This window comes from Neovison vison, chromosome 11 (assembly GCF_020171115.1).
Source record: "Neovison vison isolate M4711 chromosome 11, ASM_NN_V1, whole genome shotgun sequence".
In the NCBI taxonomy this organism is placed as follows: Eukaryota; Metazoa; Chordata; class Mammalia; order Carnivora; family Mustelidae; genus Neogale; species Neogale vison.
Genome location: NC_058101.1, coordinates 156911236 through 156938520, shown reverse-complemented (window position 1 = coordinate 156938520; position 27285 = coordinate 156911236). Strand labels below are relative to the sequence as shown.

Below are 27285 nucleotides of genomic sequence, written 5' to 3'. Positions count from 1 at the left end.
GAAGGCAGCATCAGTCTCCCAGTTCCAGAAGCCTTTCCTGCTTTTAGTCCAGAATTCTGACTATTTCAGAATCGGGGCAGCGGGGTGGGGGGGGGGAGGACATGTCCCTGTGGTGAATAATATGAGTCAAAGGGTGAACTTTGGGGGATTTAATCATCAGAGGGTTTGGTGTGAAGGCCAGTCATAAACATTTTTCACACGCTGTTTTAATCCTCACAGCAGCCCTGCAAGGTAGATATTATTAGCTCCATGGTACTGAAGAGGATATTGAAGCCTAGAGAAATTAATTGATTTGCCCTGATTCAAACAGCTAATAAACTATCAAACTGAGATCTCTCTAGGACACTTCACACTATTTACTTAGAAATCTGAGAATCATGAGAAGTGAAGAAAGATAACACACCTTCCCTCTCCAGGTGAAAACTGGCAGTCTCCAGGCACGGTGAGGAAGTGGTTTTCTGCAGGGTCCGCAGCAATCCCTCATCTACCCCACAGTGACCCCCGCCCCCACTGTCCCCTGGGAATCCACCGTCTGCAGAGAATAAAGCAGCTGGCTTGAATCCAGTCCCCCACATCAGAATTCTAAGCCCTGGAGGTTTTTCTCTTCTCTTTGGTTTCTAAGCCTCTAAAAAGCACCTTAACATGGTTATGAAAGCTGCAGTCTCTGTTTCAGGAAATGCATTTTAAAATCCTGTCTGACAAAGATGACCATTAAAACAAGCTGGGTGCAAAATTATCTTTGCAGGCTTAATCCTACACCTAACTGGTCGTATAGGAGTGGCATTTTATGAAGCCCAAATAAGAGGTATTTTTGCTTTGCATTCTCAGGCCACTACCTAAGTTCTTCAGCAGGTTTTGAGTGATTGTTTTTCTCTTTTTTAAAAAAAGCAGGAATACAATACTGTACTTTTTTTTTTTTTTTTTTTGCTATGACAGCTGTTTATTGCAATTAAAGGAACAGGAAAAGATCCTGATGCACTAAAGGAACAGAGACAGATTTTCATAATAAGTTTTTCCAAAGGAGTACAGAGTTGGGAGAACCACTGAGTATGTAGCTGGTATTATTTCTATACACATTCACACTCACACACGGTCACACGCACATTCACATTTATATTCATATTCATTTTTATTTAATGGAGAAATAAGGAGGGAAAATAACAGCCAGGAAAATCTTGTAAATAATGCAAAAATTACCAGGAGAAAATTGCCTATAGGACCAAAGTAAAAATGAGAAAGCGCTATCAAGTTCAAAGACATGGCTCTTTGTCCCTGACATTTGTCTATAAGCCAAGGGAACAGTCTGCTGCGTCTTTCCTTCACAAAAAAAAGGGCTCCTTGACTTTTAAAGACATTCATTCAATTTTCCATTAGGTATTAAACTCTTCCAATGCAAAAAAAAAAAAAAATCAATAATAAAAAGAGACAATATAGTTAGGCATGCTAAACTAGTCAGTTTTGGGTTCTTAAACGCTTTTTCATTTTCTGTAAATGTTTCAGAACTACATGTACTGTGCCTCTAATAGATTACATAGATGGGAATGATTATTCCATTGAACCGCAGCAAGGTGGGGATGAAGATGGTTTTGCCAGAGGGGCCTGGGACTGGAGTTTACTATGGAAACGTATCCCTCTAAGCCACAAGGAAAAGGCCAAAAGAAAACATAAAACTGAACCTTATCGGTAACGATTGCTACTTTATGTTCTTATGTGGAATGTCTATCTAAGTACTTTTTTTTTTCCTTCCCCATGTGCTTGTATAAATATGTGGGTCCATACATACCCTTGCATTTCATCTTTGCTGCCATCATCAACACAATACAGAACCATTTGCACTGTGCCGATTATAGATGTCATAAATGGCAACACATATGAAATTGTACCCCAAGGGGGTGGTGACGAAGATGGGTATGCCCGAGGAGCATGGGATTGGAGTATGCTCTGGAAACGGGTGCCTCTGACCCCTCGAGAGAAGAGAATGAGAAAGACAAAAACTGAACCATATCGGTAATCACTAAATCACTTACATGTTTTTCTTTTCTCCAGTGGCTGCTAACATATTAACCTCTTGCCAAGCTAAAAAATTTGTGATTAGAACTGTAGTTGCTATTGCAGATTCTGTAAGAGTTTTTTTCCCTTGTATTATTTCCGAGGTTTGAATTCACATTTGCTTCTTTGTAATTTTTTCCCTAAATGCAAGCTTCATTTGTGGGGGGGGGGGATCTAGGGATGGGGTTATATGGCATTGGTTTCAAATAGAAGTAGAAAAAAATCTTTGCCCTTCTGTCCTAGTAGAGTAGACATCAAATTGTATTCTTTTGGCCATAGTTTCATTCTGTAAATTAAAAATGCATAAATCATTTCCAGTCCAAGTTTTATGTCCGCTTTGATCCCTTGGCCGTAGTGTTAACGATGAAAGGCAAATAGAAGAGAATTCTTGTCTTTTTCTTCTTTTTGTTTTGTATGCTAACTCATAAATAATACTTTTGTACCGGGTTAGGTTTGGTGCGTAGAAATACATGACTTTGGAAAATATTACATAGAACCCTTTATTACTTCCTTTTCAGAAGAACATTTGATTAAAATGAAACTTTATTCCAAAGTCAGCTTTTGTCCCTTCTTATGGGACAAATAGAACAGTTTATCCTACCCTATTCTTTTGGTTGTTTAGCTGAAACATTCACTGCCTTTCAAGAGTGACTCCAAATGAAACTTTTTTGTCTTATGTTAGTATAGCTTCTAAATGTGTCTAAGTTTTTCAGATCTTATGGTTCTGCTTTTGGTCTCTCTCTCCTTGTTATACTACTGATAATGTTAGAACCCTGTTTTGGGAAGTTGCTTCCAATGTCACGCAAATGCTGGCGGGATCTGGGTGGGTCATGATATTCAAATACTGAGATGGCAAACATAAGGAAATTATAGAATTTTAAGCTTTGACGGTTTACAAATTTCCCTCTGAAGTTCTTTTTTTGAAACAGTCCAAGGATGTACTGCTTACATACTTAATTTGACAAGAACTTCTTGGGGTACAAAATAAAGGGTAATGATTATATTTATATTTCTGCCAATTCCATGGGCTTGGTTAGTAAAGGAATTTTTTTAAGTAGGCTAGAAAAATTCATGGGGGGATCTCTTTAAATAACTCACCGGTTTTCATGTTAAGATGAATCTTAAAATACACACTGAGATAAACAGGAATACATTTAAATATTTTATTTTTATTTATTTATTTGAGAGAGAGAGACAGTGAGAGAGAACATGAGCGAGGAGAAGGTCAGAGGGAGAAGCAGACTCCCCGTGGAGCTGGGAGCCCGATGTGGGATTCAATCCTAGGACTCCAGGTTCATGACCTGAGCTGAAGGCAGTCGCTTAACCAACTGAGCCACCAAGGCACCCCGTAAACATGAATACATTTAAAGATCAAAAAGGCATGGTTACAATGGAGTAATTTTAAATGAGTTAAATAAATGTGCCATGAAAATAACCAAGAATGTAATAGCTCTGCTTACCAAGTCAGGCAGCATACCTTAAGAGAATCGCTTCGCTTGATGTGATTTCCTTTAATATTGAAAATATTACTTGATTTATTATTTATCCTCTCAACAAATATTTAATGAATGCTTATTATGTGCGAGGCATTGTTTCCTGGGGATAAATTTTTCAAAGATATGTTCTCTTGTGGCTCTTAAAATATAAGGGGTGAGCCAGAATGAGACAGAAATGAAACAGATCAGTACACGAATAACTCTGGAATAGCAACCGCCAAAAGCAGCACGAAGGCAAGCCACAGTGGACATGGAGCTTAGCGGGGAGAGAACCTAATCCAGTTGGGAGGAGCCCGGAAGGCCAGGAGTTGGTCCTGTGGACAGGGAGGAAGAACTTTTCAGGAGAGCGAACAGTCGAGGTGAAACCCTGAGAGAGAGGAGCGTTTGTCGTGTTGGAGGCGTGAGCAGAGCAGTGAAGAACTCGGGAAAAAGCCTGCTGCGCGTGGAGAGCAGGGAGAGAGGCCGGCAACCCCGGGCCCACACTGAGTCTGCGGTGCCTGCCGTGAGATTCGATGTGGATGAGGGCAGAACAGAAGAAGAGACAGTCAGGGGTGTCCCCATAGCAGTGCAAGTGACGGGAGCTTGGTTTGGGATGGAAGCAGCAGGGACAGGATCCAGATATCTTTTCAAGGTGAAATCAGTAGGAATTAGTGACAAATTGAATGTTAGGTGTAGTGATGAAAAAGGTTCTGAGATGGAGGAATCTACTTAGGAATCAAGACGCATTGATTATTAATTGTGGGGGCACAGGATGAAAATTTCTTCCTCTAGAGATGTGAGTGGCATGTCCCCAGAAAGGACCCAATCCAAGATTCCATTCAGGAAGCCCGCAGATCGCCCCTTTGCATTTCTACCTCCCGACACAGTAAATAGCTAATGTCTAATTCTCCTGTGTCGTTTCCGTGCTACATTTGCAAACTCTGAATGAACTGTGACTGTTCAGCCATGATTTACACCCTTATTTGGCATGCCCCTGAGCTATAAAATTAAAAAATGACAGACTACTTCCATGGTCTATGGTTTCACTCATCCTAGAATGACTCATAAATCATTGTAGGAGCAGTTAGCAGACCGTGGCTGTATGGCTCAGTATTTTTAGGAGTGAAAGAGAAAATTCTATCTTAACTAACTCTCAAGGCTTAAATTTTCGAACCAACAAGGGAACTAAGGCGCCCTCTCCTGGCAGAATGGTGCAATGCGCTACTTCATAATGAACTGCAAATTGGATTTCAGATAGAAATCAGTAAATTCAGTAAAGAATTATAAAGAGATTGTTTGTGAAGGCTTTGTAATTTCTTAATGTTTGGCCATCGGTGTTGTCTCTTCTGTGCATTACTTAGATTGTGTTCCAAACAGGCTGTTGTCTGTTGGTGAAGGGGTACTGGGGGTTTATCTTTAATAGTTACTGCAGTGTTTCTTCCCTTAGGTCCCCTGCCATGGCTGGCGGATTATTTGCCATTGAACGAGAGTTCTTCTTTGAACTGGGTCTGTATGATCCAGGTCTCCAGATCTGGGGTGGTGAAAACTTTGAGATCTCATACAAGGTAACATTTCATTTAAACAAATGCAGTTTTCTAAGTTGTTACCGACTTTTGTGACTTTCAGATAAGGCTTGTTTCTTTTGGGGGGGGGGACTGTTTAATGCATTTCTCTAAATTATAAAGAACTAACAAAAATTCATGCCTTTGGGGAAAAAAATAGGGCAAAATGCCAACTCCCAGCTTCTTATATGTTTATATGGCTCATCTCAACACTGAAGCCAGCAAACTTCAAAAATGAAAGTTCCAGGGCACCTGGGTGGCTTAGTCAAGTGTCTGACTCTTGGTTTCAGCTCGGGTCACTATCTCAGGGTCCTGGGATCAAGCCCCGTGTCAGGATCTGCACTCAGTGGGGAATCTGCTTGAGGATTCCCTCTTTGCCGCTCCCTCTGTCTCTCCTCCTGCTTGCACACACATACTCATTCTCTCTCCCTCTCTTTCTCTGAAATAAATAAATCTTTTTTAAAAAAATGAAAGTACCTCCTCGCCCCACTCCCCACCTTACCCTCCAGGCTTTCTGTGCCTTGAAGCTTTTTGTTATAAAAGTCCTTTAGGGAATCTGCATGTGTAGGGGCCACATTTGACCATCCACTGACACTGTTGTTGCCCTTTATCACTGTAGGACATGGTAATTCAGGACAGAAGCAGACCCCAGCCATGACTGTGCATCCTCAGACTGACCCTGGAGCTGCCTTCCTGCAGCACCCACCCTGTTGCTGAGGCAGTCCTTGGACAATAATACCGTCCATGCTCCCACCCCGCCCTCCCGCTGTCCGTAAGAAAGAGAACTATATCACAGGCAGAGTTAAACAGATATTTATCTCTTGTCTTAAAAGTCCAGAGACGAAAGAAGAATAACTCCCTGCTCTCAAGGAAGTTAGAGTTCATAAGAAGAGATTAGAATTAAATTCATAATACAATAAGAAGGTAGATGGCATTCAGTTGGTGTGATTAAGAAACAGCATCATCCTGGAGGGAGGATTTGAGGCTGACTAGGAAGGTGGGCATCATATCGATAGGCCGAGATAAAGGGAGGGAAAGGAGACCCCAGGGCAGGTAGACTGGGTTAGCAGGTATAAAGGTGGGAACAAGAAGAATATGTTCAGCAAACAGTGACAGCACAGTTTAGCAGAACCCGATGGCCTGAGTAAGAAAAACATCCAAGAAGGGGAAGTGGACACATATGTTGGGATTGTATAGAGGACGCACTCTGATGCTGAGCCAAGAGATTTTTACTGAATTTAATAAGCTGGGGGCAACCTATTGGAGATATTAAGCAAGGGAATAACATGACCCAGAGCTGCCCTTCAGCTAGAATAATCTTACTGTAAATAAGGATAGCGTAGAGTTGAGAGAAGCAGGACGTGAAGAAGCCAGTTTGGAGGTTACTATAATAATCACCCAGGTGGGAAATCCATTAGTCTTGGAAACGGCTAGTGATATCTGGAATGAAGAATCTGTGTGGCTTTGCAAGGTTACACTGGGCGAAGGTTGTTTAAAGCTACAAGTACAGAAGGGGCCCTGAGGAGTGGAATATTACTGCATTCCATACTGCCTTGCTTGGTATCCTAGGAGTTTGAAAACGTTATTTTAGGATTCGTTTCATCTATGAATTCCCCATGGACACTGTATCTAATTTAGATTTTACATTTACATTTATGAGACAAATTTTCAAGTATAATTTATTTTGATATCTGAAACAACTTCCACATGTGTTTTCCCCCGATAGATATGGCAGTGTGGCGGCAAATTGCTGTTTGTCCCCTGCTCTCGCGTTGGACACATCTACCGACTTGAGGGCTGGCAAGGGAATCCTCCACCCCTTTATGTCGGCTCTTCCCCAACTCTGAAGGTGAGTCTTTGGATACCAGGAGAGTAGCCTGGGGACCTCTGTACCACACACCGCTCCATTGATAGCCCACATGTTGAAGTCATTTCAACGGTAGTTCACTGAGTGCGATAAATCATTGAAGCAGTCAATGCTGGTTCTCCCTTCTAGCTTAAGCTGGACTTACTCATGAAACACCTTATCATTTTTGTTTTGTTTTGTTTTGTTTTTATTTGAAGTAGAGCTGACATGCAGTATTATAGGTGTTAGATTACAGGTGTACACAGGTATTCAACACATATATACATTGGGAAGTAATCACAATAAATCTCGCTACCATCCGTCACCATTGAAGCTGTTACAGTGTTATTAACTCTGGTCCCTATGCTGTGCATTGCCTCCCCTTCCCCTGTGTCACCCATCTGCCCGCTTTGCTTTGTTTGCTTGTTTGTTTTGTCTTTTAGATTCCACGTAGAAGTGAAATCATACGGTATTTGTCTTTCTCTGCCTTACTTATTTCACTTACCTTAATACCAGCCATGTTGCCCATCTGGGTCCATCCATGTTCTAACAAATGGCATGAGTTCATCTTTTTTGTGACTGAGTAAAATTGCACTCTGTGTGTGTGTGTGTGTGTGTGTGTGTGTGTGAGTGTATATATATTTATATATCCCACATCTTCTTTATCTATCAGTATTATCAGTGGACACTTAAGTTGCTTCCATAGCTTGGCTGTTATGATTGTAAATTGTATTATAACTAATGCTGCAGTGAACATAAGGACACATATATCTTTTTGAATTAGTGTTTTTGTGCTCTTTGTGTAAATACTCAGAACTAGAATTCCTAGGTTGTAGGGTAGTTCTGTTTTTAATTTTTTGAGGAATCACCATACTGTTTTCCATAGTGGCTGCACCAATTTTCAAAAGCAGCACACAAGGGTTCCCTTTTCCTCTTATCTTCACCAACACTTATTTCTTGTTGTTTTGACAATAGCCATTCTGACAGGTATGAGGTGATATCTCCTTGTGGTTTTGATTTGTCTTTCACTGATGATTAGTGAGATTAAGTAGTTTTTCATGTATCTGTTGGCTACATGTCTGTCCTCTTTGGAGAAATGTCCATTCAGGTCATCTGCCCATTATTTGATTGTTTTTTTTTTTTTTTTTGCATTTTTATATTGAGTCATATGAGTTCTTTATCATTTTGGATATTAATTCCTGTCTGGTTGGATCATTTGCAAGTATCCTCCCATTCAGAAGGATGCCTTTTCATTTTGTTGATGGAATCAATACAAAAGCTTTTTAGTTTGATGTAGACCCGTGTGTTTATTTTTCTTTTGTTGTACTTGCCTGAGGAGATAGATCCAAAAAAATGTTGTTCAAGAGCTTGCTTCCCATGTTTTCTTAGGAGTTTTATGGTTTCAGGTCTTATATTTAAGTCAAGTCTTTAGTCCATTTTGAGTTTATTTTGTATAATGGTTAATAAGAAAGTGGTCTAGTTTGATTCTTTTGCAAGGGGCTGTCCAGTTTTCCCAACATTTATTGAGGAAACTGCCTTTTCCCCTTGGCTTCATTTGTCAAAGATTAATTAACCACATGAGCTTGGGTTTATTTCTGGACTGTCTATTCTGTTCCATTGAGGTATGTATCTGTTTTTATCTGTTTTTTTTATCTGAGGTATGTATCCATTGAGGTATACATACTGTTTTGATTACTATAACTTTGTGGTATAATTTCAAATCAGGGAGCATGATACTTCCAGGTTTGTTCTTCCTTCTCAAGATTGCTTTGGCTATTCAGGGTTTTGTGGTTCCACACAAATTTTTGGATTATTTGTTCTCATTCTATGAAAAATACTATAGGTATTTTGATAGATATTGCACTGAGTCTTTAAATTGTTTTGGATAGTATGGACATTTTAATAATATTGATTTTTTTCCAGTCCATGAATGTGGTATATCTTTCCATTTTTTTATGTGTTATCTTCAATTTCTTTCATCAGTGTCTTACAGTTTTTGGAGTATGGGTCTTTTGCCTCCTTATTTAAATTTATTTCTCAATGTTTTTGATGCAATTATAAATGGATTATTTTCTTAATTTCTTTTTCTGATAGCTTATTATTAGTATATAGAAATACAACAGACTTATGTATATTAATTTTGTATCCTATAACTTGACTGAATTCATCTATTTGTTCTAATAGCTTTTTTGGTAGAGTCTTTAGGGTTTTCCATGTAAAGTGTCATGTCATCTACAAAAAGTGACCGTTTTACTTCTTCTTTCCCAATCTGAATGCTTTTTATTTCTCTTCTTGTCTGATTGCCATGGCTAGGACTTCCAACACTAAGTTGAATAAAAGTGACAAGAGTGGGCATCCTTGTCCCAGATCTTAGATGGATATCTTTTGGCTTTTCATCATTGAGTGTGATGTTAGCTCATGGGCTTGTCATACATAGCCTCCATTATGTTGAAGTACGTTCCCTCTGTATTCACTTTGTAGAGAATTTTTGTCATAAATGGATCTTGACTTTTATCAAATGTTCTTTCTGCATCCATTGAGAAAGTTACCTGATTTTTGTTATTCTTTTTATTAAAGTGGTGTATCATGTTGATTGATTTGTGAACATTGAACCATCCTTGCATCCCTGAAATAATCCCAGTTGATCATGGTGTATAATCCTTTCAGTGTATTGTTGAATTCACCTTACTGATATTCTGTTGAAGATTTTTTTGCATCTGTGTTTATCAGGGATCGTATTATTTTTTAAGATTATTCTTTGTATCCTATTCTGATTAAGATTTTTATACTGAATGTTCTCCATGAGAAGACATCTCATAAAAAAATTAAAAAAAAAAAACAAAAAAAAAACCTGCCACTCTGTCAGAAAATAGTTGAAAGGAAAATGTCAGCTTCTACTATTTTCACACAAATAAAATATTATTTTTGTTTGTTCTAAAATAATCCTATTAGGAGTTTGTGCAGTAAATAAAATCAGATTTTTGAACAATGCTTGCAAAAGATTAATGTCTTTTGTCTCTCAAACCAGGAATAAAGCAGAAAAGCTTCACACAGAGGCCAAATATCCCACTGCTAGGAAGGTGAAGTCCTCTATTCTTGACCGAGCAACTTTGAACTTTCTCTAGTTGGGCTGCTTTCATAAATTCTAAGTGCATAGGAGTCTGATTCCATTCATTTTCTGGAGCCCTTAAACCAAGTCAAAAGCAGAAGGAAGTTTATTATTGGCTGTAGATGCAACTGGTAACAGTTCCTTAAAGGGAAGTAGATAATAAAAGCAGAGATGGAAAGGTCTTAAAGAATGAACACAGCTTTCTAACTAGCCAGTTTATCATAGAAATGGCCAAATGGAGCCCCAGCTACCAGAGGAGATGAGACTAAAATATCCCCAATAAGACAAAGAGCACCAAATTAACACCAGGACTCACTGGCATTGCAGGAAAAGAACCTGCCCTTGGAGCTGGACCCATAATCACAAAGAATTAATGGAAAGTCACATCGATTCATGAAGGCCTGTGCTACAAGGAAAAGGAAAAACGATGAGAGGGAAATCTTTATCCACTCTAAAAATTAACTGTACATATTGGGAAAACGGCCTGATAAATGTAATATTCTGTTTACATTCCGTGAGTGCCTAGAATGTGCCAGGCCCTTTCCCCTCCATCATCCGCTTCAGCCACCGTGTGCCAATGGCTTCCATCTGTTTATCCAGCTTGTCTGTCGTCTCTGAGCTGCTGACTTTGATAGGCAGTTGTCTCCTAGAATTATCTTCTTAGATGACCCTCAGGCATTTCAGACTCCATATAGTCAAAGCTGAACATTTTAACTTTTTTGCAAAAGTAGTCCTTTTCCTGCATCCTCTGTTTGCCCGTGAATGAAACTTTGCGAGGGGATGTTAGTGTAGTCTTCTTCCCTTCCCTCCACCTTCCTGAGCCCTGAAGATTCTGCCTCTTACATATCTGTGAAATCCTTCCTTTCTATGCTTTGTGCAGGTCCTCAAATCCCATGCATATTAAATAGCCTCCTACTTGGTTCTCTGCCATCAGCTGCAACCCCCTTCGGTCCATCTCCCACTCACCACCAGTGTCGCTCCCCTGAACATTAAATTCGATGTCTATACCTGCTTAAAGCCTTTTGATGGCTCTCAGCTAAAGGATAAAATTCAAAGTCCTAAAAAAAGAATAATAATAATAATAGCTAACACTTTTTAAGCGCTCACTGTACACCAGACCCTAAATGCTTTTTAATTTTCACAAAGCACGACAAGCTATGGTGTGAAAAACTACTTGCAGGATTCCAAAGGCACCATGATAAGTCACACTAATTTTGGGTTTCTCTTTGCCCTGAATACCATTCCCACATAATGAACCACTCCTTCGAGGCTGAGCTGTCCCTTGCTCCTCCAAGATGCCCCTCTAGGCTTCTCCTTCCCAAACAATGAAATGCCCTGTCTTTGCATCACTGTAACCATATGTGTGTGCCCTGAATTCTTCCCGTGCATTCGTATCTAGAAGACATGAGCTGTATCCAATTTTGGGTGACTTTGCAAAAGTTAAGACAATTTAGCAGTAACATTATGTGTTACGTTACAATATTACCACATACAACGTTCTTGGAATCCAGGGGCTTTTGGCAACAGTACATCTACATTCACTCTGTGGTAGTCATAGCCTAGGACAATCTTAATCTGAACACAAGGTGTTTTCCTTTTTTTTTTTTTTAAATTTAAATTCAATTAGCCAACATCAAATATGCCATTAGTTTCCAACGCACAAGCTGTTTTCTACTCCTGATGTAAAACAGGGCTCAGCAACGATGGCCTTTAGACCAGATCCAGCCCTTTTTAGTAAATAAGGTAATAGGGAAGCACCAGCACACCCATCTGTCTGCATGTTGTGTAAACTACCTTCTCATGACAACAGCAGAGCTCAGTAGTTGCTGCAGAGACTGTGTGGCCCACTGTTGCCAAAGATCCTTACGCTCTGGCCTTTTATAGAGAAAATTTGCTGATGAACGATGTTGGAGACCAAGGGACTAGATTGAGTATGTATTCCATCTGTCATAATATTCACGCCCACCTGCATTCATTCCATTAAACCTTACAAGATAGGTCTTTGTCAGCTATCACAACATCAGCTTATTTTATTATTCCTTAAATGCTGTTCCTCAGAGTGCATCAGTTGGGGAAACTAGCCGGTTAATTCTGGGTGGTAGCAAAATGGTTCTATTATAGTCGTACCATGACCCAAAAAAGCCACTTGCCAAAAAAAAAGTGTTTTATTCAACACAGCTATTGTTTTTTGTGATGGTTTCTGAAATGAGCCTTTTCCCTACACATGCTAGTAGTGTGGTTCTAATAGAAAGAGATCATTCTGGGTGAAGGAGCATCTGTGTCCAGAAGCCCTCTCCTAAACCCTCCCTGAACTTCACCTTCTTCCTCTAGAAGGTGGACAGAACATACAGTCTTAGAATATATGATTTTTACAGCTCAGTGATGTCAGATTCTATGCCCGTCACTTCTTAGTTGAACGTTTATGACATTTTATCTTGACATATTCGGGTCGTTAACTGACTTGCATTTGTTTAATTAAATATCAGGTCCTATCAAAATGAGTTTGTTATATGTTGGTCATATTCCGTGTGTCTAAGATGGCTGTTTATGGCATTGCGATATTTTTCTTTTTCTTAATGTTGTCTTCTTTTTCACAGAATTATGTTAGAGTTGTTGAAGTTTGGTGGGATGAATACAAAGACTACTTCTATGCTAGTCGTCCTGAATCAAAGGCCTTACCATATGGAGATATATCTGAGCTGAAAAAATTTCGGGAAGATCACAACTGCAAAAGTTTCAAATGGTTCATGGAAGAAATAGCTTATGACATAACTTCACACTACCCTTTGCCACCCAAAAATGTCGAATGGGGAGAAGTAAGTACTGGCAGGTATTCCGATCTCAAAATGTTTGGAGACTGAGTTTAGGAGAAGGCAGAGGGAGGTGGAAATATGTGAGTGAAAGGAAAGAATTCTTGGAGTAAGTTTCTCTTCTACCTTTCCACCAGACCATGACACCTCCCTTGACACCCTAACCCCTGGCCCAACCACTATGTCCCCTGCTCTCAGCTCTTGGACTTACGGCTCTCCATCCTGGAATGCCATACACTCCCTGCAGCTCCTCCTGCCCCTTCCCTGCCTCTCCTTCCCAAGTCCTTTTCCTGACTAATTCTAACTTATCCTGTGGCTCTCAATTTAGAGAGTACCAGTTCTAAAAAGCCTTTCTTATTCTTCCTCAATCCATCAGAAAGACTGAGTTCTTGATCTTCCCATGGGTTCTCGTAACACTCAAAATTGAGATAGCAGCTATCTCTCAGCTATTCTCCGTGTTCAGGACCTGGTTCACCATGTGTCCCAGTGGACTAATTAGAGATCCCCATATACAATAGGCACTCAAACAGTGCTTGTCAAACGAACGAATGATAACTGAAAACAAGTAAAGTAGGCCAAGGCATTGATTGGTGTTGTCATTTGTTTTTTTCAGACTTCCCTTTGTAACCTCATTTCTGATTTTATGCACCCGTGAGCCTTCATGCTGCTACCTCATGGGTGTATTAAATGTGCCATGAACTTTTAAACCTGGGTAGTATTGCTTAGTTACGTATTCAGCAACTACTGGTCAAGGGCCTGCTATGTCCCAGTCACTTTCCTATACATGAAATAAGACAGGCAGGCCCTTTTCATCAGGGAAAGGCTCTCCCCTTGGGTTAGTGGGGGAAAGAGAACAAAAGGGAAGACGAGGAAGGTAATGGAAGATGGTGGTGGGTCCTACAAAGGAAATAAACAGGTGATGTTCAGGAGGACAGAGGGACAGATTATGGAAGCCTTCTTGGAAGAGGTGACATTTAATCTGAGATGTCAGTGATACACCAGAGAGCCAGGAGAGAGTGTTCCAAGAAGAAAATGGTGAGGTTGGAGGCTCTGAGTCAGGAAATGCTTTGCCTTTGTGATATTCAGAAGAGAGGAAATTAATGAGGAGGGAGGCCTTTATCCTGTGGGGATAGGAAGCCATGGGACGGTTTTAAGGAGGTAACAGAAATGATTTAAGCTTTGCTTTTTAATCACCCTGCTGTGAAGGTTTAGAGTGGAAACAGGGATGCCAGTTAGGAAGCCTGGTAGGGTAGTTCCGGTGAGAAGTGATGGTAGCAGAGACCAGGAAGTCAAAAATGGAATGGAGGTGAGCAGACCAATGTGAGATACGTATTTTATCTGGAGGCAGGTCGCTGATGGATGGGGATGTGAAGGATATGGGCCAGGATGACTAGTTTTGTTTTTTCTCTGAGTAGCCACTGAGGTGGCAGCTGAGAAGGGGAGGTTGCTGGAGGGGAAGCGGGGGAAGGGTTGGGAATGGCAAGTTCTTTATTGGCATTCTGGTCGGGTGAAGCGCCTGGACGTTAGACAGCCAGGTGCAGCGAGGAAATTGAAGGCCAGAAAAGAGTGATGTACATTTGGAGCCATCGGCAGGTAGATTGTTTCATGACACGGAGTGAACTCACGTAGGGAGAAAATAGAGATAGATAAAAGAAGTTGGGATCCAGCCCTGAGGGATTCCAGCACATAGAGTTTGGAAATAAAAGAAGCCAAAATTTATGCAGTTCACCTCTTGGTTTAATACCTTTCCCCCCACCCTCCCGTACCCCGTGTTCTATTATAGCAGACTGGGTTTGACTCCCAGCTAGACCGTGAGCCCCTGGAAGTCCAGACCAGATTTCAGTTCTCTTTTAATCTCCAGGAACACCTGATTAATATAGTGCCTTCTTCATAAAAGGAATGGATCCTCTTGGTGATCTCGTTGGGTCTCCTGTCTCTGAAACCATCTACATGCTGATGACTCTGGCTTTCTATCTCTCGCCCAAATCTCTCTCCCGGAGCCCAGACAAGTCCTTCCAACATGCTGCTTGCAATCTCCAGCAGATTATCTAACAGACACTTCAAACTCAATGTATTCAAAACTGAACTCCTTGTGTCCCCTCCCCAGCCTGTCTTCGCTGATTGCTCAGGACAAAACTTCGGCTTCTTCTTTGAATCATCTCTCTTACGTCACATCCAGTTCCCAAATCTGAGCCTTTCTTACTGTGCTTTAAGCCACTACATCTCTGAGATTAACTTTGCCTTCGTGTGGCCTGTTCTCAGCCAGCAGGCCGAGTGCTCTTTTGAAAATGTGAGTCCGGTCACGGAGCTCTGCTGTTAGAAACCTGCAGTGGGGTGAAGGCAGAGGCCATTCTAGTGGGCTCGAGGCCAATATGCAGTCTGGCCCCACTGTTCTCTGGCCTCTCCTGCCACTACTCTCCCCACTCCGTGTCAGCTCCGCCGCCGTCCCTCCTGGTGTTCAGTTGGGGCAGGCTTGCACCTGCCTTTGCTGTTCCCTCTGCCCGAAAACAAACAAAGGCTGCCTCTTCACGCAGGCCTGACGTTTATACAGTTGACCCTTGAACAACAAGGGTTTGAACTGCCCGGGTCCACTTACACAAGCATTTTTTTTTTTTTTTAATATAGGGAATGTATTTTTTCTTCCTTACGATTTATTTCTTCCTTCTTTCTTTCTTTCTTTTTTTTTTAAGATTTTATTTGAGAGAGAGCTTGGGCAGGAGCGGGGCCTGGGGGGAGGAGCAGAGGGAGAAGGAGAAGCAGACTCCCTGCTGAACAGGGTCCCTAATGCGGGGCTCCATCCCAGGACTCTGGGATCATGACCTGAGCCGAAGGCAGACCCTTAACCAACTGAGCCACCCACGCACCCCTCTTCCTTATGATTTTCTTAACATTTTTCTTTTCTCTTGCTGGCTTTATTGTAAGAATACAGTACATAATACATATAACATGCAGAGTATGTGTTAAGTGACTGTTTGTTACTGGTAAGGCTTCTGGTCAACAGGAGGCTGTTAGTAGTGAAGTTTTGGGGAAATCAGAAGCTATATATACACAGGTTTTTGACTGTGTGGGAGGCTGTCTCCCCTAATCCCTGCGTTGTTCAAGGGTCAATTGTATACCTCTCAAGACTGCTCAGATGTTACCTTCTCAGTGAGAATCTGCCCTGCTGTCCCCTAACCCTCTCAGCCCCCACCTTGAACTTGCTCTTCTTTTTCTTTTCTCCATGGCGCTTACCACTTCAAACATGTTTGTTATGTTTTCTGCTTATTTTCTGTCTTTCCCTCCCTAGAATATAAGCTTGCTGGGGCAAGGATCTTTTATCCATTTTGTTCCCTGGTGTAACAGAGCCTTACAACATGCCTGACACAGTATTTACTCACCAAATATTTGATGAATAAATAAAGTCATGAATGAGTGAATAGGTGGAATTTTCTGTTCTCCCTTTTTAAGCCACCCCTGAATATATCCTCACTTTAAGCTCTGTCCCCGCTCTGGCCCCTATACGTTAAGCCTCACTCCTCAGTGTTTCCTTGCACATTGCAGGGAACCCCTACCAGTTTGAGCCCCATGTCTCCCTGGGGACAGTCTTCAGCGTCCCTCCAAGCAGGGCAAGAGGCTCCTTTCTCCACATGCCTGTCCCTCCATCCTGCTGGACGCCACGGACACAAGGGCCCCAGCCCATGACTTGATTCTCATTGTATCTTCTAAAGCACTAATCATCGTAGGTGCTCGATCAGTATTTGCTGACCAAATGAAAGGATAAACATTTTATCCAAATACTGTAAAATTCATAATTGCAATACAAATATATAGTATTTCCAGAGAAGGGAAAAGGTATGTTTTATACAAAATGGGCATTCCAAAGATGAAACCCTGTGGTTGCTTCTCACCTGCATAATTCATGCTTCAAGAAAAATCTCACTGTCTGGCCCATTTGCCATGACTTTTGCCTCCCGAGCCTCTTGGAGACATCTGCCAAAATGGTCGCACAGCCATTTGGAGGAGTTCTCTTTTGTCTTTAATTCTGGTTTAGACATCTAGGGCCAGTGTCCGTTAGCACTGGGTAGCTGTGCTCTGTTTGCTTCTCATCCGCATGAATTCTCATGAACCTGGAATTGTATTTCATGGTATCTTCTTTTTTTCTTCTGTGGTATTTTATAAAAATCTATGGACTAGTACCCTCAGTTGGAGTAATAAGCCCATTCCAGTGTGGGCTTCAAGACTGTAAATGATTTCAGAGGTGACTGGTATTCCCTGAGCTACTCCAAGACAGACAAGACAGTCATCACCTAACATTACACACCCAGATTTCTACTGTGAACTGCAGTATTTAGCATGAAACTCTCTTAACCTGTTGCTAGAGCTCACTGAAACTAAACTGTTGCCTGCTTTTTGGTTCTTTGTTCATTTTTGTAGATCAGAGGCCTTGAGACTGTTTACTGCATTGATAGCATGGGGAAGACAAACGGAGGCTTTGTTGAACTAGGGCCCTGCCACAGGATGGGAGGGAATCAGGTAAATAACCATACTTGCATGTTTTCATATTCGGCTGCATTGCGGCAGCTAGTCTTACTGATCATGGGGTTTCATTTACTTTTTAATTTGATAATTTTATTTGGGTAAAATAAAACATTCTGTGAAAAAACTGACAGCGTTAAAACATTTACTTAGATGAAGGGGATGAGAACGGTGTTGAGTTTTCACACAAGCAATCCGAATCTAGAATTTGTGTCTGATATAAGAGATTAGAATATATTCCTATGTGAGTATCTAGCCATGTAAGCCTAGCTCTGTAGTAATTTTATTTGTAAATCGTGTTCATTATTCCACATTTCCCCCTAATAAATGAGCTAGGATGTTACTGACAGTAAGGTAACATTTCACTAATATATTTTCTTACTTCCTTATGTGGGTGTTTTTCTTGCCTCTAAGTTAGATTGTCAAATATCATCAGCTCTGTTTCCACTTTTTCATCTGCTCACACTGTTGGTGCATAAGAAATATGTGTTGATGATCCATTCTGTGCCTAAAAGGCTAAAGAACACAATCCTTAAAGTATTAGCAGGATTCTTCACTAATATCAAAATGAATATAGTTTCTATCTTTGGACATAGAACTCTGAACATACAGAAAAGTTATAGAAAAATAAAGTCATTGAGATTATGAGTTAAGTTTCTTTTTTTCTTTTTTTAAAATAATGCAGATCAGCAGAGAAGGTGCCTTGATACTTTCTTTTTTTTTTTTTAATAGCTTTTTCGAATCAATGAAGCTAATCAACTCATGCAGTATGACCAGTGTTTGACAAAAGGGCCTGATGGATCCAAAGTTATGATTACACACTGTAATCTAAATGAATTCAAGGAATGGCAATACTTCAAGGTATTAAGCATTTCAACATTTCGGTTGTGCATTATTGTAAAATAATATTATTTGCTATTTCACTTTAATAATACCTACCATCTGGAATTAAGATATATAAATCTTAAAATATATATGTGTGTTTATATACGTACATATATATTAAGTTTCAATATGCATAAATTGCATTTATAGTTCATGTTCAGCAGGTGGAGCTATAGACAAACAAATAACACTTAGAAGTCTGGGTCTTCGTGACTTCTTATTAACAATGGGAGAAATACTACTTTAAAAGTCATGTTTAGTTATTCACTTGACACTACAGGAATGGGTTTTTGTTTGTTTGTTTGTTTGTTTGTTTTTCCCCCAGATGTGACTCTTCCAGGTTCTTTGCCAAGTTGAAGATCCCAACATATTAATGTATTTATGTATAATTTTCTGTGTCTAGACTTGACTAAATCAATTTATTGTGAAACACGAAGTTGGGAAAGCTGCCCCAAACTGAAAGAACTTGGCAGTCCTCCCCTTTATTTATGCATCTAGTGGTCATGATCATACCATGTCTGTCATGCCAGCACTTACTTGCTTTGTAGTGACATCGTTATGACCCAGCTTAATATTCCCAGTTATCATCATTCAGAAATAATTACTATCAAGTGCTATGTGTCAGTTGCCAATTTTTTTCCTGTAACAAGTTAGAAAGGAGAAGGTTAATATAAACCTTGAAGAACAGAGCCTTTGTTTCTACAAAGAAAGATGAGTAATAGCAATAAATGATGGGCTCAGTGAGAACAGTATTAGTAACTAAAAATATTAAAAGGCAGCTAAGGCAGACCAGAAACTACCATCCAGAAGTAGTTTAATGGACAAAAAATGGAATATACATATTTTAGCTATTTTAAAGGCCATAGCATTGAATATGCATTTGTGCATCAGACGTTACTAAATATTTCTTGGGGCCCGATGACGTCATAACTTCAAAAAGAAGTCAAAGCACATCATACTCTAATGGCAGAAAAGAAAAAACTGCAGAAATGAAAGTAAGTAAAATGCAATAGGTTAACAAAGGATCGATTAATAGGAGGAATTGTTTATTATGAATTTCATAGAGGAATTATCATCGTACCAGATCTTGAGGTAGAAAAAGGCTTTTTGTAGAGGGTAAATAAGAAAACTGGAGGAGCAAAGGCATGGAGTAAAAGTGTGTAGTAGAGTCTAGGACTCTTGGTGAGTTTGGTGTCCTTAAGTTGTAGTCCACGTGGAAGAACATTGAACTTCATTTTGCAAGTGAGGAACCCAGTGAGAGGGAACAGTGGATACTTCAGGAAAACAACTCCAGGAATATCGTGAAGTACGGACTGATGAGCAGATCAGTTCAGTCTGCTGTTGTCAGACTTCCAGTCTCTAGATTCTCTCTGCACTCTTGAAAATTACTGAGAACCTCCCCACAACGACAGATTTTGTTTATCTAGGTCATAGCTAAAAAATGTTTTCTGAGTTGCAAATTAAACCTGAGAAGTTTTGTAAGCATGTATTTGTGTTGCTTTATATTTGTATTTATATATTAATTCATGTTAAAAGTTAATGATAACCCTTCCACATGTTAATAAAAATAACATTTTGAATAACAAATTACTATTTCAAATTACTATTTCAAAAAAGTGAGAAGAATGGCATTGTTTCATGATTTTTCAAATCCCTTTAAATGCATGGTTTAATGGAAGACAGCTGGATTCTCATACTGCTTCTGCATTCAATTTGATGCTATATGTTGTTTTAGTTGAAGTATATGAGGAAAATCTAGCCTCAAACATGCAGTTAAAAAAGAGAGAATTAATTCAATAGCCTTTTCAGATAATTGTATTCTTCTTTGATGCTACACCACAGCTAAGTAAATGGTAGTTTCTTAAAAGTTATTTGCAGTGTAGAATCTGAAACCATATCAGTGAGCATTTGGTCTATGTTACATTAAAATCCATTGGTCTGTCTTATACTCTGAAAGGATCTTTTACTCATGTCTGCTTTTGTAACATCATGCGTTGGTTGTTTGGAAAATATTGGCTCACTCAGTGAAGTAGGTCTTCCAAATGTTGACACATTTCATTAAACAGTGTCCAAAAATCACAGATATAAGCACTGATTTCATGGTAAAGCTGTCAGGTTCATGGTGGTGGGTACAAGTTTTCCACCACTCTAGTTTTTGCTTGAAAAGTCAGATTCTATCTATCAGTGGCAACAAATACTATCAGATTATCATTGCTGGTTTTTTAAGTGATGGACTTACTTCATTTTCTAGAAAAAGTCTGCCCAGTCTCAAGTTGGAATAATCATAGTTTGTCTAGAGTTGTCCTTTGAAGTCAAAATGACATTACTTGAAAAAAGCAGCTAGTTGGACTCTCAGGTCAAACAAATGTACACATGCTTTCCTTCTGGATAACCACTGTACTTCACTATATGGAAGTGCTTTATCCATACTATCCATCTCATCTCAGAATATTTTTAAAAGGGTAGGGACACCTGGATGGCTCAGTTGATTGTCTGGTCTTGGTTTCAGCTCAAGTCATATTCTCATGGGTTGTCGGACCAAGCCCCGCATAGGGCTCCACATTCAGCAGGGAGTTGGGAAAGTCCCTCTGCCCTCCCACCCCCAACCCCGCTTGCTCTCTCTCTCTCTCTCTCTCTCTCTCTCTCTCTCCGTCTCTAAAATAAATAAATCTTTAAGAAAAAAGTATACTCAAGGGTCAAGATCTAATAAAACCAGTAAGTTTTATGGTTTCATCACAAACACCTTTGAGTAAAACCAGTGTTTTTCTTTTTTTAGCTGTGGGTATATAGCCACGAATACTGAGACTAGCGCAATTACATCACTGTTTGATTTATGCAAAGGCCCCAGTATTTTGACCTTCCATTGCTTTTGCACCATTAGTATAAATGTCCATGCAATGAAAAAGGCAAATGGGGTCTTTGTATTATTACAAATGTAGTTTTGGCCTTACAGACCCAATCTTAGATAGTCCGAGAACTACAGTATGAGAAGCCCTGAGCTCTATTGAGGAAATCTACAGCAGAGGACGAGCACTAAACTAAGGTACATGCAGTGGGTCTGGGAAAGGATTCAGATCAGAGACATTGCAAATATCAGTCCTCAGTGATTGCGACAGTTTGAAGGGAAGGAAGGAAAGTGTAGCATGAAAGGCCTGTCTCGAGCCCTGGAAGGATGGTACTGCCGTTAGCCAGGATGGGAACTGAAGCAGTAGGTTGGGAGAGGAAGACAGTGAATTGAAGTTTGTATACCATTGAATTTGTACGTTGTGACTTAACAATAAAAGGACTTAGAAGACTGACAATTGCGAAAAATCCAAAGTCTGAGGTATGGTTGGTTTAAGCCTGTCCGATTTGCTGGAATTCTCTTCTTGTGAAAGCCAGATAATGACTTCGAATGTCAATGATACCAAAAGAAGTACAAATTTAAAGTTCCCTTGTCCTCTTGTTTTCCAGAGCCTGTACAGATTTACTCATATTCCTTCAGGAAAGTGCTTAGATCGTTCAGACGTCCTCCACCAAGTGTTCATCTCTGACTGCGACTCCAGTAAAATGACTCAAAAGTGGGAAATGAACAACATCCATAGTGTTTAGAAAGAATGAAAGAAACCAATAACCTACCTACTGACACATAAACTTATCTAGGACTGAAAACCGCCTGAAACCTGCTGCAACTATTGTTAACTCTGTACAGCTCCAAACCCAGAACCTCCTGATCAGTTTGAAGGACGTTGATAAACTGTGATTTTACAATAACATTATCATCTGCAGTTACTGTTTACAAAACTGCTTTTACCTTAAACTTTGTAGATGTTTACATCTTTTTTTGTTTTGTTTCAAGATGATGTTGGTAATTTGTGCATTTAGCTCTGTTTTATTTAGAACAGAGTTAAAAGCATCATTGTCTTCTTTGGGATTACACTCAGGGGTCTGAAAGGCAGTTTGATTTTTTTTTTTTTAAACACACTTGAAAACAAGGTTGGAGTAACCAGACTTTCATATATAACTTGGTGATTATCAACCTATTGTGTCTTTATTTAATTTTACATCTTTATGAAGCACTGCCACAGGTTCTTAGCCAAGGTGGCCTTCCTTCACAGTCATGCTGCTTTATTGAAAGGTGAATTTCAACACATTTAGTGCCTCTTTCATTTCTCAGTATATATTTCAAGAGCTTTTGATGAAATTTATAGGATGGTAATGATGGAATTGTCATCTGGATGAGAAATACTTTCACTACTCAAAAATGAATTTATGTGCTACCATTTGCTCTGAAATGGAATGGTGTATGGTTTGAAAAAGAAAAGACAGTATAGAACATCCAACGCTATTTCATAGGGTTGAAGATTGTAACATTAACTCCCTCACTCCCTGGCATGCCCAATGTTCTCCGCTGATAGTGACTCCGAAGATAACAGAGGGGGTCTACCAACTAGGGAAAAGTTGTCCACTGACATCTGGTATTCACTTTTCCCCAATACCTATCACTACAGAAAATTCTCAGTTTTGAAACTCTGAAGTGTGGGAATAACAAAAACAACAAAATACCACTGTCAGCACATCCAGGGCTCATTCTGACCATGGTAAGAATTTCCAAGCCCTTGTTAGACTAAGCCTTACAATACCCATGTGCGTTACAACCCTAAGCTGTGGAACCCGGAAGCCAAGAGTGAATGGATGTTTCATGTATGTCTTCATCCAAATGAAATCCCCTGCACATTGTTTTAAATTAAAAAAAAAAAAAAGGCTATTTAAAAATACAGTTCATTAACAAATATGAACTTCTGTTAGGTTAGGTGTTAGTTCCCTAGTGTTTCTGTTTTGTTTTGTTTTAGGAAGCATATTTCTATTAGTATTTTTCCAGTGAAAAGAAGACGTGTTTGGATTTAACATTTATTAAGATGGTACCTACTATAGGAAAACCAAATAGTGCAAATAGTGAATTAAATTCTAATTTCTAAATAAGAGTCTTTTGTTACCCAAAAGATTAAAATGCTACACTGAGTGGGAAAAAAAAAAAAAGGAAAAAACTGATGAAGTGGGGAATGGCAAGTAAATGATGCATTTTTGATCCTGTAATCATGATATCATTACAATGAAAGGAATTTCACAAACTACTGCCAGAGGGAACTATTTTTAATTAAAGCTTAAAAAAGGAAAGAAAAAAATCTACATTTGTTTAGAAGAAAAGCCTACAAACTTGTTTCTTCCAAGCTTAGCTCTTAAATTTGGAGAGTCAGAGTTAAACATCCTGAACAGAGTCTTATTTATAATTTTGAATTGTCAATTTATATTTTGCTACTGATCTGTGATCAACCATTTTAACTTTCATTCATCTTTAGGGATGTTTAAAAGGAATACATTTATATATGCTTATACAACTGCAAAATAAATCAGCTATAAAAAGGAAACTAAGAGAATTGGTACATTAATTACTTGTGTCTTTGCAAATAGGCTCCATTTTCCTTGTTGAATAGATTATAACCTTGTTAACTATGCATAGGCCTAAGAAAGGTGGCACATAAACTGTGCATGTAAATTTTAAATGGGTATTTTGTGCAATTCGTTGATACTCTATGAAAATGATTCTATATATTGAAATCAGAAACCTTACCAAACATGAAAAACATCAGAAGCTGCTGCCATATGACTATTTTCTACTGTAGGCTGCTTTGGAAATAATTCCCATATCCTTGCTTTGTAAGTTGATAATATCACTATGCATTTCTACATATTTTATAAATTTGATTTATGCAGATTTTGATACACTGTATGTTTCTGTAGAAATTGTATAAATATTCAAATTTTATTAGGGATAAATTTGAGAAGTTTATGTATATCTTAATTCTGGGTTGCTTGTTTTTTAGGTGAGAAAAAAATAAAATATTTTAATCCATGGGTTTTTTCAGTACTTGTAATCATTTCTAAATCCAAAACTGCATGCTTGAATTTCGTCTATAAGATACACTAACATAATAGCTAAAATATCATATACTATAGTTATATGTTGAGTATGTGCTTGAATATTGGTTATAATTATGCTTAGAATATGCTTGGAATACTTGGAGCGTATCTGTAGGAAGGAAACATAAAAATTTTATTTTGGTTGCTAGTTCCTTATATATAGCAATTTTTTTTGAAGTAACTTATCCAAGTATAAAAAACCACCCCAGCAACATATATCTTTCTTGGCAATGTATTCTACTATAGAATTGCCTATTGAAAGCAAAAATTTCTTTAAGTCAAAACTCTTTACAACCTGCCAGGTCAAGTGAGTAGAGAGAAAGGAAGCCTACCAAAAAAAAGAGAAACAGGGTATAGGACCTTGTGGTACAACGTGCGACATCTCAAGAGAAGATACGGCTACTAACACTCCAATACGTGGCAGTGGTGATTTGGGAAACTTTCAGTTGACTTGGCTATTGTCACATCCGCTAATTCTCAGCTACTGTATCAAAGAAATTTGAAAAAGTCATCTAGGACCAGACTGGAGTAAATGGGGGCTCACTTATTTCTTAAGATACAGTCTCACAGGGATCTTGGAATATACTTAATTTCTGGATAGAATCTATCTTTTTTTTTAAAAATCCACTTATAATTCAGTGGAAAACATGGTAAGTACTTGATCTGAGCCAGAGCCCCAGTAGGCCAGTCATTTGGGGACATGAAAATTAATCCATGTGAAAGCAGATTTTAAAAAGTATCAAGCACTATGAAAATGCATATCATTCATTAGAATCAGTGAGTTGCAGGAAAATGGACAGAGAATGGTTTTTGTGGACCACTATTCCCTGGAATTGAGATTAAAGGAAGGATGGATTCTAAGCTAAATCCAATAATTGTATAGCAAGTCTCATATTTAAGATTTTGAGATGCCCATAATTGAGTCTGAGCAGAGGTGGAATGGGGAGGGCTCCTTATTTTCCTAATAAAATGTTACAGTCTACTCATCTGAATGAATATATAGTATGGTGGACCAATCTGTTTTGAATCTCTGTTCCACTACAAATTACTCATATAACCCTGTTATTTAAACTGTGCCTCAATTTTCCCATTTGTAAATTGGGAAAAGTAATAGTGCCTATTTCACAGATTTTATTAGGATTGTATGAATATACATGAAGTGCTTAGGATAGCTCCTGATATATAGTCACATGTCATATAGTCAGGATATATATATATATATATATATATATAGTCAGGCATATAGTCAGGATAATATAAGTATTAGCTATGGCATATAGTCAGGATAATACAAGTATTAGCTGGCATATAGTCAGGATAATATAAGTATTAGCTATGATTCTCTGGTTTCAGAGACTTTAAATTTGTTTTTAATCATGGCGATCGGTGGCTCAGTCGGTTAAACGTCTGCCTTTGACTCAGATCATGATCCCAGGGTCATGGGATGGCGCTCCACAGTGGGCTCTCTGCTTATCAGAGAGTCTGCTTCTCCCTCTGCCTGCTGCTCTGCCTGCTTGTGATCTCTTTCTCTGTCAAATTAAATAAATAAAAATTTTTTAAAAAATTCGTTTTTAATCAGAAGACACCTACACTGGAAGCCCTATATAAAGGCTATGTGTGTGTACCTATGTTTCATATACAAGATAACATTACTGACATTTTACAAATGGAGAAATGAAGCTCAGAAGTTATGATGCTTCTTAAATTGGAGGTGAAATGTTTATCCATAAGGGAATAAATAATTTCTACCTCACATCATTTATAGCATGTGTAAAATAGTTTTTAGTGGTCTAATTTAACGCTTGGGTAGAACCAAGCACATCTTAACAGATGTTTAAGATAATGTCTTTAAGTTATTTCTAAATGAAATTTCGTAGGTTTTTAATACGGACAAATAAATTCCAACTGTATTAATGTCTAAATGTACAAAGAAAACTAGAACTTTTAGTAGAAAATTGAACTGAATTCACTTCCATGTCTGGCCATGACATAGTAGTTGGTATTGGACTTGGGCTGCTGTTCTTAAACAACTATAACCTGGATAAAATATATGGACTGTTTTGAGGAAATGGAAATAGGCAAAGCAGACTGTGATGCTTGAAAATAAGGAAACATGCAGGTAAACCTCAGGTTTACCATGTCTGTCTGGGAGAACTTTCAAGATCATGGTACAGGAAAATGGAGCTCAATGATGATATTGGTGAGCTATGGAGAACGAGAATAGAGTTTGGTACTTCTGAGACAGCTGGACTTTATAGGGAAGGATACTGGAGGGGAGTGTACTTGAATACCAGGAAATTGGTACAGAAATTTTTATAGCATTGCCATTTACAATAGCAAAACCCCCAAGAACCTAAATACTCATCAATATTACACAGCAATGAGCACACAGCCATTAAAAAGAAAAAGAAATCTTGCCATTTGCAACAACATGGACAGAGCTAGAGAATATAATGCTAAGCAAAATAAGTCAGAGAAAGATAAATACCATATGATCTCACTTGTATGTGGAACTTAAACTAATGAGCTAAGGAAACAAAAAAAAAAAAAAAAAAAAAAGAGACAAACCAAGAAACAAACTAAAGGTTACCAGAGGAGAGATGGGTAGAGGATGGATGATAGGAGGTGAGGATGATTTAAAAAAATCTCAGAACTGAATCTGATACTCTTACCATAGCAACTATCTTAACCCATATATATTGGGTTACCAATATAACCCATATACCTTTAGCTAACATTATTTACTATCACTTGCCACCCAGAAAAGGGTCTTAAATATATTGCCTCATTTAATCCTCAAAATTTCTTAATTTTATAGGTGAGGAAATTGAAAGGTTATATAACTTGTCTGAGGTTACCAAATCAGTAAGAAAGAGACCTATTCACTCTAATCCAAGTTCCAAGTGTAAGCTCATCTCCTCACCTTTAATCTCCTTCATAACCTTGCTTCTCCCTTTGTCTGTTTGTATTTTATCTTAAGTGATCTCTATGCCCAACATGGGGCTCAAACTCATGACCCCAGAATCAAGCGTCTCATGCTCTACCAACTGAGCCAGCCAAGTACCCGTTACTT

General features: G+C 38.9%; 1 protein-coding gene across 2 annotated transcripts in view; it reads left to right on the top strand.

Moving 5' to 3' along the window:
- Nucleotides 1-24144, top strand: part of GALNT7 (polypeptide N-acetylgalactosaminyltransferase 7) — a 142450-nt gene extending 118306 nt beyond the window's left edge. Inside the window, exons 6-12 of one of the 2 annotated variants that reach the window (XM_044225093.1) lie at nt 1825-2007; nt 4972-5089; nt 6813-6935; nt 12639-12857; nt 17265-17363; nt 18099-18227; nt 21705-24144. In XM_044225093.1, coding sequence (XP_044081028.1) covers nt 1825-2007; nt 4972-5089; nt 6813-6935; nt 12639-12857; nt 17265-17363; nt 18099-18227; nt 21705-21842 — 1009 coding nt within the window. In that variant the 3' untranslated portion in view covers nt 21843-24144. Of the gene's footprint in view, nt 1-1500; nt 1684-1824; nt 2008-4971; nt 5090-6812; nt 6936-12638; nt 12858-17264; nt 17364-18098; nt 18228-21704 lie in introns of both variants that reach the window. The other variant, XM_044225094.1, reaches the window with a different exon arrangement.
- Nucleotides 24145-27285: the final 3141 nt, after the last annotated feature.